The sequence below is a fragment of the Trifolium pratense genome, linkage group LG6 (genome assembly GCF_020283565.1).
Source record: "Trifolium pratense cultivar HEN17-A07 linkage group LG6, ARS_RC_1.1, whole genome shotgun sequence".
Classification (NCBI taxonomy): domain Eukaryota; kingdom Viridiplantae; phylum Streptophyta; class Magnoliopsida; order Fabales; family Fabaceae; genus Trifolium; species Trifolium pratense.
Genome location: NC_060064.1, coordinates 1,427,947 through 1,442,199, shown reverse-complemented (window position 1 = coordinate 1,442,199; position 14,253 = coordinate 1,427,947). Strand labels below are relative to the sequence as shown.

The following is a 14,253-nucleotide window of genomic DNA, read 5'->3' as shown; positions in this document are numbered from 1 at the left end:
TTATTATTAATGAAATGCATTAAGCATTTTATCATTAAAAAAAAAAAGTAACGAACTCAGTTTTCTACTTATTTTGCACCCTTCAAGACTAACTACCTAACTCGAGTGGCGGTAAAATTGGAAGTTCAGGGAGGGGGGTGTGTGAGAAGCTCAAGAACTTTTTGGGTAACAATCCACATAGAGGCCCATCATGGTCACGGACTGAACCGAACCCAACCCAATTAAATATATTTTATTTTATAAAATAATAAAAATTTCTATCTAAACGCAGTGTGGAAAGTGAAGCTTAGATAGAAAAGAAATGATGGCGATAATGAACTGTGTTTCGTTTTCTTCTTCTTCAATTCCAATTCCAAGACAACAACAACGCCTATCTTTCTCTTCATCTTCTTCTCTGTGTTCTTCCATTTCAAGGGTTACGATTACTCCACGTAAGCAGCAGCAGCAGCAACAGCAATTGAGAAGAAGAAGAAGAAACAATAATGGTTTCACTTGCAACGCCCTTTTCGGATTAGGTGTACCTGAACTCGTTGTTATTGCCGGAGTTGCCGCAATTGTTTTTGGACCAAAGAAATTGCCCGAAGTTGGTCGCAGCATCGGTAAAACTGTCAAAAGCTTTCAACAGGTTCTTTTTCTTGCAATTCATTCAAATTAAATTTATTTACTCTTTTTTAAATTTAAGTCTTCATCTTCAATATCAATATCAGTGGTATTTTTTTGTTAGATATATTAAATAAATAAATAATATAGAATATTCATTATGAGCTTATAGATGTTTCTGGATAAGTTAAGCACTTTCTGAAATCTGAAATAATTGATGTAAATAGTGGAGACGGTAGACAAAAAATTAAATCTCCGAAGCATGGTGATAGTAATTTACTTAAACAAAATTCTGATATTTCATATTAAAAGCTGTTGTTTACAAACCTAATAGTTATTACAAGATTCATTTGCTATTTCTTTTTTCCTTAAGTAGCATCTTGGGATTTTTTTTTTTTTTTTACTTTTAATAATCAAAATAGGTTTTCAAACTTGAAAATAGAAAGTAAAAGCAGAAAATAGGTTTTCAAACAAACGGTCTATAAACTTTGTTGGAGTCAATCACTCACTGGTTTGGCTTACATTCCTCGATCATAGCAACAACTTCAGCAATTGCTTTAGGCTCTGCTTTCTTACCTTTGTATGAGAAAAATGTCATATGGTGCTGTTGTAATCCTCAGCTTGTTATTTTGATCTATATGAGATGATCTCCTAATGTTCGCGATTGTCATCCACATTACCGCGTATGGGTTTGGATAATTCACTACTCAATATTTATTCGCCATGCACTCAAGCAGCCAAATAATTTGGATTCTGACACCAACTTTCATGTGAACCAGTAAATGCTATGTTATGTACAAACTGTTAAATACTTTCCTTATTGTTTATATGATTATTTACTATATTTTGTAAATCTTGTAGGCTGCAAAGGAGTTTGAGTCCGAGCTTAAAAAGGAACCTGATTCCACAGGTGGGGAGCCATCTGAGAAATCTATTGCTGTGAGCGAACAGGAGAAGCAAAATAATGAGGTGTCTAGTTCTAAGGATAGTGTATGACATTTGTAAAAGATGTTATGTGATATGATAAGTAGGTTTCAAATTTTCACCTGGACAATGAGCATTCAAAAGAAACATTCTTCTCTAATCAAGATTTGTAAATTTATCATTTCTTCCTTTCACCAATTCAGTCACGATGAAGCTTTATGTGGTAGGTTTAATTGTTGAAGAAATTTATAATTTTTCATCACTAGGGGCATCGGGTGATCAGTGACATGTCTTGTAGTTCTCGTAGATTCATTAGCAAGAAGAAATTTATGATTTTTCATCACGAGGGCTATCGGGTGATCAGTGTCTTGTAGTTCTATTCATTAGCAAATAGGAAGAACAAGCATGGCTGACAGCAGTAGTAGCATTAAACTTTAGCCTCTTAGAATGTGATTTGGAAAGGAAAGGTACAGAAAAACATAAGGGAAGGGAGGGAAGTGGATGGATTAGGGGAAATCTAAGTTAAATTTAAGTTTTAAAAAGAATGTTTAAATGTAACTAGTTCAATTATAATTATTTTCTATATCATTAACCATGGTTCTTTGTCATTGATGCATATATTCACATGCACTTGTAATGTGAAAGTGAATTTGACAGACATTCGCCATTGTAAGGAGACTTCTAATAAAGGCAATTTCATAGTGATACCGAATATTATGAGCAACATTAAAAAAATTAACATGGTGTCCACCATTGTATACAAATATATAAATCAAAATTATATCTACACCATATCTATACATGATATGGGACAACAAAAATACTGCCCAAATAGCATTTGTCTATTATTATTGATGGGTAAGATGCAAAATGAAAAGTGAAGGCAAAAATATCTCTAGCAATAAAAAGGAACTTTCTTGCTAGTTGATTTAACAAATTTTTTTTAGAATAAGGAAATAAATTCCTCTAGTCAGTATATCTTGTAACACGATTGATTAAGTGGAATTTAAATCCTCTCATTTGCATTTTTTCTACATTTCTCTTCTTACTCCTTATCTCTTAATCTCAATCTCTATTTTCATTAAAAAATAGTAATAGCATAATTAGAAGTTAGAGTGGAATTAAGAGAAAGAGAGAATAAGAAGAGAGACGTAGAGAGAAAAGGAAATGATAGAATCAAAATGGTGTGGGGTAGATTTAAAATTAAAGAAATGTGCCACAAATCTTTCAACAGCTTGCAAGTACATATTGGGGTACAGAATTCGAGCATAACAAATTTCTTTTACTAATCTGTTCATTTGAGATGTCATATGTACAAGAAAATCAACCATTATACCAGCAAAAAAAAAAATCCACCAACTGAGAAGTTAAAACTTACATACTACACTATCAGCAAAATATTGTACAACCTATTTTGAATCTTATGATCTGAGAAGCGTCAAATGTAATCTAAAATTAGTGCCCTCAAATCTAAGCTCGAATGTCAAATGCCAATCTTACAAATTTTATCAAAATCATTTGTAATCACCAATGCTTCTTCTCCATTATTACAGCAAAGGTCATCCCCAAAGAAACTGCATTACACAGCATGGTTTCCATACCATGGTAAACTACGTATATTGACAGCACTAACCCAACATATAGATATAACCACTGCCAAAATTAACAAAATCATGTTGCTCCAGAGCTGGCTGTGACCCCACTACCATCTCGAAGCCCTTGAATACACAAATGCAAATTTCTTTGCACACTATCTGCAACTAATTTCAACCTACCTTGACTTACATCGGCTGCTGAGCTCGCACTAGCCTCCACTGTCCGTGCCACCCTCTGTTTGCATTTCTCCCAATCATCAACACGCGACCAACATGCCCTACCGCCATGGCTACCACTCATGCCGAGAAAGGATACATTAGAAATTTCGCCAAATGAATATCTCAACCTTACCGAAACACAGTAAGGCAACCAAGCAGCACCCCCGGCAGCATTGACGTGTGGGATGTGAGCAGAATCAAGAACAACAGTAAGTGCAAAATCAACAGAATTATGCAGACGATCATAATGAATGTTGCTTCTAAATGCAGATGAGCTCTCTGAGTTCTCGTCTGCGTTCAACCCAGCATGATTTTCAAGACATAATTCAATTCGTGGTTTTTGAGCTGAAACAACATCTCCAGCTTGTGCCTGAGATAATCCCTTCTTCCAGGCAATTAATTTCAAGAATTCTCTCAAAACCGGTATAGGTAAGGTGAGCATGGTTATGAACGAAGCAACACGAGAAGCATCATAGGGCTCGGATGCCACCCGGCGGCTGAAGTAGTCGCATATTTCACTTATTTCAGATTGACTCAGTTCTTCTGGTGCAGGATTGGAGTTTTGTTGCTGCTGCTGCTGTTGGTGGTGAAAGCGTTTTACACTTAACACCTGCAGAAGAAGCTGAACTCTGTGGACACTAACAGCAAATACATATCCCCTGCAGAAAGATGAAAGACAGCATTCCAGTTTAGAGTTTGATAACTAGAATAAGAGGGATATGTTGAATCAACTTAAAAAAGACAAAGCTGGTAGGCAAGAGGGATGTTGAATCAACTTAAGACTTGACATGTTGTAATTAAAACTACGGAGACAAAATTGAACTTCTATAAACAATAAAGGATCAACATTATTATTTTTAGCGAAATATAACTAAGAAGTCATATTAAGTATCAATATGAATAAACATCCATTGACATGGGAAAGTTAATATCATGTATCATGTTCAAACTAAAAGTTAAGAAAAAATTATAAAAAAGGCATTTTATTTATATCCGCAACCAAAATTCTAATATTGTTACACGAACTTACCAGCCAAGTGAATAAGGCAATGAAACATGTAATCATATCATATAAGAAACAATTTAAAAAGGTATAGATGAAAAAGATTCACAGACATCCCAGTACCAAGAACACAGCTATGATTGATGATGTTTTTGTTTCACTTATTTTCCCTTCTTTTAGTAGGAAAGGTAAAGAGATACTATAAAAGTCCTACTATAAAAAAATTAATACAAAGTTACTAGAGGGGTGGGGAGTGACATTAGCACAGCAACAGAAGGACAAAAAGACTTACCCAACAAAAAAACGCAATGCAGGCTGCTCAGGATCCAAGTTCAAAAGGGCACCTTCATTGTCCTTCAAAATGGATCCTAGGATCTCTTTCAAAAGATCTGGTAACTGGGCAAATAGCCATAGCACTCCAAGATATTTGAGAATGCCTCTCAAAACCTTTTTGAGGGCAACAAGAGGAACCCAACCACCTCCATATCCTCCGTCGTCACCAAGGCCAATAATGGCTGTGTTCAACTCACCTCTGACATGTGCTGGGACAACTGCTCCAGCTGGTCTTCGAATAGGTGATGATGTCATCAAAGCTAAATTTGGAGAGCCTGCTAAAGTGTTTCCCATACGGTTAGCTAATTGGTTTCCAGTCCTTGATATTGCGACAGAGTTTATTCTGTTCACGTTTGCAGATATCAACTGGGTTCCTGGATTTGGGTTTGGACTGTTTGAACTTGTTAACCCACCTGCCTGTTGTCCAGTAAAACTAGGATCTAATCCATTCAATTCCTGGGCCACATGTTCCATGATAAAAGGTCGAAACTGGGGGCATGGTAATGACCCTCCAGAAGGACGCCCCTCTTTAGGAGGTGTGGCAGGCTGCAACCACACCTGATCTCCTGCAAAGCAACGCATGTCAACTGCAAACTGTTTCCGATACATGATTCGTATCCAATAAGGACCACGGAGCACAACAGAGACATCAAAGGGTAAGAGTGAACTTGGAACAATGCCTGGGCCACCACGGCCAGCAGCAGCTAACATTGAAAGAGTTTGGTTAGTGATGCCAGTATTTGCTCCAACACCAGAAGCAGGCTGACCAATATTAGCGGTTGAAGTTGAACTACCAAGCAGAAGTCCCTGTGATGATATATAACCGGCCTGTTTAGGTAAAGAAGATAGGGTGGCTGCAACACCTGGAACAGGACCAGCTCGTGCTGGTCTGGTTGCCGCTGCAAGAGCATGCAATGGTCCTGCAGTCAGCCGAATGCAATCCAGAAGCGATGAAACTTCAGCTCCATTTATGAAGTCTTCTAGAAACTGTACAGAACACAAGTATATATAGTAAATAGATAGGCCAGGAATTTTTTGTGATTGGTGGGGAATCATATAGGAAAATATTTCATAATTTCATAAATCTATGCAAAAGACAACTTCCCATAAAGTAACAGTTTTTTTTTAGTTATTACCACTTAAATATCACCAAAAAAATTGCACCGAGCATATCAACAGACATAACCATAAAAAACTAATGTACTGCACTTTCTAGTTTATACTGTATACAGGTTAAAGTTTTACATGGTAATTTCTCCAAAAGGTAGTATAAATATGCAAAGTAAGCAAGTCAAAGGAGAAGAATACCTTGCAGGATCGTCGGTATTGAATCTGGTGGGAGGGGAAAAAAACACTACAAAAATGGGGTGGGGTGGGGTGGGTCGTGGGAAGGGGGTAACAATCATGACGGGATATTGTAGCATTCATAAATTCTTATAATTTCACATAATCTGAAGCATGACAAATGAATATGAGCATCTATTACTGGCACAAGCAATACAGATTTTTTGGGGGAACTGGGGAGAACAACAATCAAATAGCAATCAGTTGCAGCAAAATTAACAAACCTTGGTATGAGGCCAAAGCTGATCAGGAGATACATGCATTGTGCAACCCTCTTTTCCGGATTCCCACTCAACAACAAAACGAGCAAGGACACTTGAACCAAAGCTAAACCACAAGCTCATCAGTCCAACTGCCTCAATTCTAAACGCCCTTCTCATCTGTTCTGATAATTTGTCTGCGGTATCTGAAGCAGTCTTGGCACCAGATATTTTGACATCAGAACTTGTAAGGAGCTCTTCTGACTTCTCATCTGCTCTTACACCAAGCAATTTCCGCATGCCGATGGAAAATGTTCTTGCATTAGCAAGCCTTTGGATATCAGCCACTAACTTCTTCATACTATCTTCCTCAACAGATTGATAGCTCAAAACAACACCATCTGGATCATAATGTATATGCGAATCTATATCAGATGTATTAGCAATTCGAACACCGGAACCCCAAGGTGTGTTACTGCCACCTTTCTGAAGCTCCCATAAATCCCTGAAGTGCTGGTCATTTATTTTAACATCCCAATACATACAACCAGGTCTGCCAAGTCGCAAGCATATATGTTGCCATGAATCACCTCTTGCAAATGGAAGTCGAAACCAAACGTTAGAGGATGCACTTCTTAAACCCACTTCTTCAACATATGATATCTCTAATGCATCCATCTGGCTGGTTAACCTAGCATGTTTAATGCAAAGTGAACAATGCCTGACCACATGAAGAAGAGCCGCTACATAAATGCTAGAAGGAGCATTTCCCTTATTTGCTTCTGCAATTAAACTTCCATAACTGCATCCTCCAGCTTTAGGAATCATTTCTGGGGTTATACTGCCTTGTGGCAAAGACAATTGAGAGTCACGTGAATCTGAAATCTTTCTTCTCTTGCAGATTCCTTGATTTTTTACAACACCTTGAAGAGATGGAATCAAATTCAACATATCTGATGCTGTTCGCTTACGAGATGATTTATCATGTTCGGAGATAACATCTTCACTAGTGCTAAAATTAGCTGTGCATTCCTGTCCCTGGGCTGCAAACATTCATTTTGCTACGATCATATATGGTTTAAAGAAAGGTAGAAAAGTGTAATAATGTAGTAGATATATTCAACACAATAATGATGATCATCATAAAACACACAATAAAGAAGAAGACACGGAGAAAGTATCTTACATACGGGTGTTGTAGCACATGAACTAGATCCAGCAGTCTTGAACGATTCCACTGGTGGTCCATTAGGTCTGGAACTAGGTGCAGACATTCGAGAGCTAGTCAGTCGGGGGGGAGATAATAGAGATGAACGACTTCCAGATAAAGCGTCATTAGCAGTATCTTCATCCATTGCAGTAGCGGAACTAATGTCAACTGAATGCGGAGATTTTACGGAAGCCAGATCCTGTTCAGACTTTGAGGCAGATAGCTTTTTCCCAACACCCCTTCCTTGTCCAGTGGGAATTGAGCCAACAGAACTGGATTGAACTGGACCCTTCACACTGCCTGATGAGAACAAGGAACCATTATAGTGGGTAGTTACATTAACATTCATTGGAACAGAACCATAATGAGAAGGAAGAGATGTATTCAACGGTGAAGAAAGGTTTTGAACAGGGAATGGAGGCGCGGAAGACCCTTTCTCGAGTCCAAAAACTTCATCAACCAGTGATGAAAAACCAGATGGATGATGGCCTCTAGCAATGTGTATGGAATTCTCAAGTCGGATATCAGAATAAAGATCATGTCCAGACGTTTGATTTGGACCAGCAGCATTGGGCAAAATGGAATGTAACTTTTCCCAGTCCACCAAGCTTAAATTCATTTCATCTTCCAGCACCTGCATTTGTGCAATATCAATTTTCTTGAACCGCAGCACCTGATTAAGGTCACCAAATAAATTGTCTTTTCCAGATGGATCTGGTTGAGTCTCTAACATCTTAAACAAGGGTTTAAAATCTTTATCAAGTTGCATAAGCAGGAAGTAAGAACTTCCACAGTCTGGAAATCCCATCATCAGCATAGCTGAACCACTCAAAAAGGTTTTGGGTATTTTGACTGTATTCAACCCATGCTCATATACCTGCAAGGGTGGCCCATAATCCAAAGTAAGCTCAAAGACAGTCTAAAACTGATTTAGAGATGATTTTTCTTTGAACAACAAATGGAGAGGATAATAGGAAAATATACCTCAAGGCCCAAAACCCTTCCAATAGATGCAAATAAGTGCAACATGCTTTTGCGTCTCAAGCTTAGGAAGACCTCAGCTGCAGTCATAGATCCCTGGTTTAAAGCTTCTTCACATTCTAACAAGGCAGAAGAGACAACTATATTTTGTGATGATTGGAGAAGGAATCGTCCATTCCTGAATTAAAAAACAGGGGAATTGATCTCAAAATGTCTAAATTAAATGCAAGAGATTAGGAAGGAAAAAAAAACGAGTGAAATGAGGTACCTGATACTAATTCCAAGAGTAAAAAACGAAGAGCCATAAGCACGCACACGCAGTACCTCGTGCCCCTCAGAATCCTTATTGCAACCCTTATCATCCTTCTACAGATAGAAATTTATCTCTATTTTAAAACCCATCAAGATTAAATAAAGGTAGTGCACGAGAGATTACACACGAAAAACCCATGAGGTACCATAATTATAAAATTGCAACAGCAGTTAGCATGACATAAATTTAAGGTCAAGTGGTGAACAGTATTTCACAGAAAAACACATACATATCAACAAGGTAAACCCTAAACCATTGGCTGATAATGCAGCAGAAATAATATTAATATAATTTTAGCCAGAATTTGTAAAATCTGTATTTTTAAACCACAGAAAGCAAGAAAAAAAAAACATTTTTTGAGCAGATAACTTCCACAGATCAAAAATACCAGATTCACAATTTACCTAACTACAAATATTTCTTGCATGAGCAACTTGTGAAGCAAATTAATTGCACTGCTAGTATGCTATGCTGTTATAAAAAAAAAAAAAACTTTCAGAATTAAGAATCTAGTAGAGTTCTTATGAAACATGTTAAGTAAGACCCCCAAAAACTGACACCAAACAAGGATATGAAACAAAACCTCAAAAGAGTCTGAATAACAGAAAGTCCAATGCATAATACCAATTTGAAATTTCTTCAATAAATCTAACCTGCTTATATTCAACATCAGGTTCACCTATACAAGATTGGAGCACAACATCGTCTGCTGTTCTACAGACCTGAACATTTTTTACCAGTTCTCTTTTAATTTCCAGCAGCCGAGTATATCTATTGCAACAAATAGCTCTTAGTATTAACCACTCAACATCAATACAGTTCTGGTCTAAGAAAAACTCTGCCTCTTTTCCGGTTAATGGATCTATGACAAAGATACTGTGAGTGCACTTTATCTGAAGGTCCGATCCAGGTTCAATTTTTATATATGGGCAAGCACCTGAATCAGACGTACCAGCATTTTTATCAAAATCCAACCAGTATATAATTTTTAACCCTGGAGTTCGTGGACCAGATGAATCAGATTCCCCATCAGGGTTCTGCACAGAGCTTGAACTTGCCCCATGACCAGTGCCACCGTCAGATATGATCTCAAACCGAATTGCATCTTTCCATCTTCCCTGTCGAAGGGTTTGCACTTGCCTTATTACTGTGTCCATGACAAGTGTAACACACAGCTCATGAAGAACCGAGTACAATATTGAAAACGGATTTTCAGCCGCTGCCATTCGTCTCTCTAGATCATCTCCAAGCACATGTCGCCGAAATTCTTCCAATTTCACAGGCTTATTTTTTTCACCAACAAGCAGCTCCAAATGCAATATTCTCCACAAGGACATATGTCCTCGGTACCCAAGTGTCAATAAAACCTGAAACTCTCCATCCACCCTAACTGTTGCAGTACCATCAGAAACTTTTATATCGGAAATTTCTTTGGGAAGAGATACTTCAAGCAATTTAGACCGAACAAGCATGTCCAACTTCTTCAAAGCAGGCTTTTGCTTATCTTCAGTCAATGCATACTGAGAACCAACATCTTCTATACACTTAGGCAAACGCTCGTAACTCCCCGAGAGAAGAATTTCAATGGCGGATGGAACATCATAAACCGGAGCCCGTGCTTGTTGAAGCCCCTCATGCATGAAAAACAATGAATCCGCAGCCTGAGTAAAACACATGTCGTGATTCGAAACAGTGGAAGCCAGTTGCTGACAGTGTTGTATCAAAGGAACCTGAAAAGCCACATATTATAAGTAAATAATCCCATTAAACGAAACTTTTTTTTCACTTGTCCTAACACTAATTGTCATAGTTACCATTCTCATAATCATATCATACATGACCAACACAATTATCATTTCATACATAACTAACACACTCCTTATACTTTTTTTTTTTTTCACCATCAGTATCCGGTCAGTTATGGCATCAAGTGGTTTCAGCCCCCTCCCGATCGCATAGTTATATTGTGTAAAAAAAAAATAGTTACATAAATAAATGAACATTATTTCTCTTGCTCTAACACGAGTTATTATTACTATTTTGCATCAATCATTAGGAATCGAACTAGTTACATCACTAACCCTAATTATTATCATATATAACCAAAACACTCAATGTATATATTTGTTAATTACACGTTACATAACGATTAATAACAGTTAACAGTAACAGAGTTGAAATTGAATTAAATATGAAATGAGATGAAAAATTGTACCTGTTGGCACCATTTGGAGAGAACATTGAGACGGATCATGCGTTGTTGAGTCTTACTAAGAAACTTGAGCATACTAATTTTCTTATCGGTATCGGATAATTCGGTGGACCTACATTTATCAACAAGTTCTTTAAGGGAATTGTATGAATCTTGTGCAGTTCGAGAAACGAGAGTGGATAACTCCACCGTCTGTTGCCCTAACTCCGACGTAGCCATTGATTTGATTGAATTCTAGGGTTCTGATTTCTGATCTGTTAATTATGAATGCATCAAAAGGAAATTAGGGTTTTAGGTCAAGGCTTCAACGATTGATTTTAAGGTATAGCGTTGAATTGAGAGGAAGAAGAGAAAGAAAGACGAAGTAGAAAGCGCCGTTATGTAATTCCCGGTTTCCTGATTCCGCACTCTCTCTCTCTCACTCTATCTCTTAATTTCGAGACTCTCTCTTTCTCTCTCATGTGTGTGTGTCTCTCTCTCTGTATATATACTATTAATTAATTTGAACAAGTAGTACTTTGATTGATTTTCTTACACCTTTTTTCTTCTTCACAAAATATGTTTTGGATTTTGATTTTGATTTTGATTTTTGATAGATACATGCTATTTTGGTGCAATTTTCTATAGGTCATGTGTAATTTTTTAAAAAAATGGTTATTGGTTACATTTCCAAAAAACATATTTTTTAGTAGAATACATTTTCAAAATGTTATTGGTTACATTTTCACATTCGCCACTTTTAATTTGTTATGTTTTGACTTCGAGTTTGTCGTTGAGCACATTATGACATCATTTTCAATCCGCGTTTATCTTTTTTGTTGTTGTCAAACTTGTTCATCCGCGTCTTTTTGTTCTCTCTTTATATAGAACAGTGTTATTTAAATAAATTTTTTAGACAATTTTTTGAAAACTTTCGCTTTCATACTCATTATATTCTTTTTTTTCTCTCTCTCTCTATTGTTTTTGTCTAATAAAAAAAAAAAAAAAAAAATTATCCCAAAATTATTAGCGGCGCAGCTTGTTGCTCGTTTGCCTTCTATTAAAGTATAATTATCCAAAAATAATGTTTATTTTCCAAAAATAAGTTGTTTAAAAAATTTGTTCGAATAACCTTGCTCCTTCGTATATTATTTTCAAAATTCAACAGAAACCATCAAGGGATGAAAATAATCCATCTAATTTTGCAAGAAGTCATCATCTACACATATTTTGGCACCTATTGTTGGAGTCAATGATTTGTTGGACTTCATAAAATCTAGGTTTTGATTTTCTTAGATCGACTACTTTAGTTTAAAAGGATAAACAAAGTGTGGAAGCATATTGGACAAGGAAAAAATAATTAGGGATTAATAATGTAGTCTAACATAGGCAAGTTGATGCAACCTTTTTTTTTTATGAAAGAAGACAAAGAGGAAGTATGCATCTAATTTTTGACCAATTGAACCCACAGCCGCCGCCATGATTTTAGTTATATGAGACCCGTCATCTAATGTTTACAACCACCCATCGACCCCACATGATGCATGAATGATGATGAATCCATGTTTATCATTTCAAACCACATTTCCAAAAATCACAATTAAACTTCGCATAGCCGCCGCATGCACATGGCTATATGTTGCATATAGTGTCATCTCATTATGCTAAGTCAATATCGTAACATTAATAAATCATAATATATTAATTAATACCAACTGAAAATGATGGTTACCTATTTATTAGTACTATAAATAAAGAAGCAAACACAGAAGAAAATATCAAATGTAATTAGAGTAAACATGGGAAAATTTGGAATAGTCCTAGCAGTATTAACATTGGGGTGCTTGATTGCAACAACAATTGCAGAACAATGTGGTAGACAAGCTGGAGGAGTAACATGTCCAAACAACCTTTGCTGCAGCCAATACGGTTACTGTGGTAACACTGATGATTACTGTTCACCTTCTAAGAACTGTCAAAGCAACTGTCAAGGTGGTGGTGGTGGTGGCGGAGGTGGTGGTGAAAGTGCTTCTAATGTTCGTGCAACTTATCATTATTATCAACCGGAGCAACATGGATGGGACTTAAACGCTGTCAGTGCTTATTGCTCAACTTGGGATGCAGGGAAGCCTTACTCTTGGCGTAGTAAATATGGTTGGACTGCTTTTTGTGGCCCTGTTGGACCTCGTGGTCAAGCTTCTTGCGGAAAGTGTCTCCGAGTAAGAACCATTTCTTTTCTTTATTCCTATATTTCTAGGATTTTCATATCGTCTAAATCAATGTTTTCAAAATCGGATCAGATATAAGTCCACCGACAAACTTGTCAGTTCTAGGTTCAATTAGTTGAATCATCGGCCGATTTGGTTCTATTTTAAAACATGATCTAAATTTATACCATTCGTTTCTATATAAAAGAAAATTGGGTCATTAAAAATTGATGTACCTGATCCAAAATTTAAATAGACACGTTATTGACCAAAATTTCTCTTATATATAGGATCAGAGGAAGTATATTATAAGTTAAGTAAGTGTTTAAGATGAATTGATGTATTTGGATGGAAATATGATGATGCAGGTGACAAATACAGGGACAGGAGCACAGGAAACAGTGAGAATTGTAGATCAATGCAGCAATGGAGGGTTGGATTTGGATGTTGGAGTGTTTAACAGAATTGACACAGATGGCAGAGGATACCAACAAGGACATCTCATTGTAAACTATCAGTTTGTGGATTGTGGAAATGAGCTAGACATGATCAACCCTTTGTTCTCCATCCTTGATGTCAAACAATAATCTGATCCAAGATGTTTTCTTTGCCTATGTATTGAAGTAATCAATAAATGGATCTGTTTTGTTTGTATCAGAGTTAGTTTGATACTTGAGTCTTTCTGTTTTGAAAGACAAGTATTCAAGTGTTTTGAATAAAACTATGCTTATGGATTTATTGATTATCCTTAAGATACATGAAAATTTGAATAATCATCAGTTTGATTTCTATCTCTCTTTATTATGTGGTTATGTGTTTGAGAAACCCAGTTATGATTGAAGATATTAACTTCCACTGATCATGTTTATTGATTTAAACTTTGACTTACTGGTTATGACTCTAGAAATTTCAGCACAAGCTTAATCTATAATTGATCTAATAATTCATTCATGCATCTTGATCTTTTTTGTTCAAATCTTTATCTAACATATATTTTCCTTTTAAGATAAGTAACTAAGTCACATCAAGTAATGTTTATTTTGACTAAGAAGTCAGGGGCCTATATATAGTAATGTATATAGAAATTGAAAATGAACCAAATCCCATATCGGACTAACAGTAGATGTTATATA

At 36.4% G+C, this 14,253-nt stretch overlaps 3 protein-coding genes across 4 annotated transcripts; 2 read left to right on the top strand and 1 right to left on the bottom strand.

Moving 5' to 3' along the window:
- The first annotated feature begins 254 nt into the window (after positions 1-254).
- Positions 255-1,705, top strand: LOC123889673 (sec-independent protein translocase protein TATA, chloroplastic). Its single transcript, XM_045939111.1, has 2 exons — positions 255-625; positions 1,462-1,705. The coding sequence occupies exons 1-2, from the start codon at positions 302-304 to the stop codon at positions 1,594-1,596; spliced, it is 459 nt and encodes a 152-aa protein (XP_045795067.1). The 5' UTR covers positions 255-301; the 3' UTR covers positions 1,597-1,705.
- On the bottom strand, positions 987-11,512 carry LOC123889671 (mediator of RNA polymerase II transcription subunit 14). Of its 2 annotated transcripts, none has more exons than XM_045939107.1 (8): positions 10,938-11,512; positions 9,376-10,452; positions 8,678-8,775; positions 8,413-8,587; positions 7,405-8,305; positions 6,243-7,261; positions 4,634-5,661; positions 987-3,997 (listed from the first exon to the last, which is right to left on the bottom strand). In XM_045939107.1, exons 1-8 carry the CDS (start codon positions 11,151-11,153, stop codon positions 3,196-3,198), a joined length of 5,316 nt encoding a protein of 1,771 aa, XP_045795063.1. In that variant the 5' UTR covers positions 11,154-11,512; the 3' UTR covers positions 987-3,195. The 2 variants fall into 2 exon arrangements, with proteins under 2 accessions (XP_045795063.1, XP_045795064.1); XM_045939108.1 differs by having other exon boundaries at positions 8,678-8,772; positions 10,938-11,454.
- Positions 11,513-12,678: 1,166 nt separating this feature from the next.
- Positions 12,679-13,893, top strand: LOC123889670 (pro-hevein). Its single transcript, XM_045939106.1, has 2 exons — positions 12,679-13,132; positions 13,489-13,893. Exons 1-2 carry the CDS (start codon positions 12,713-12,715, stop codon positions 13,705-13,707), a joined length of 639 nt encoding a protein of 212 aa, XP_045795062.1. The 5' UTR covers positions 12,679-12,712; the 3' UTR covers positions 13,708-13,893.
- Positions 13,894-14,253: the final 360 nt, after the last annotated feature.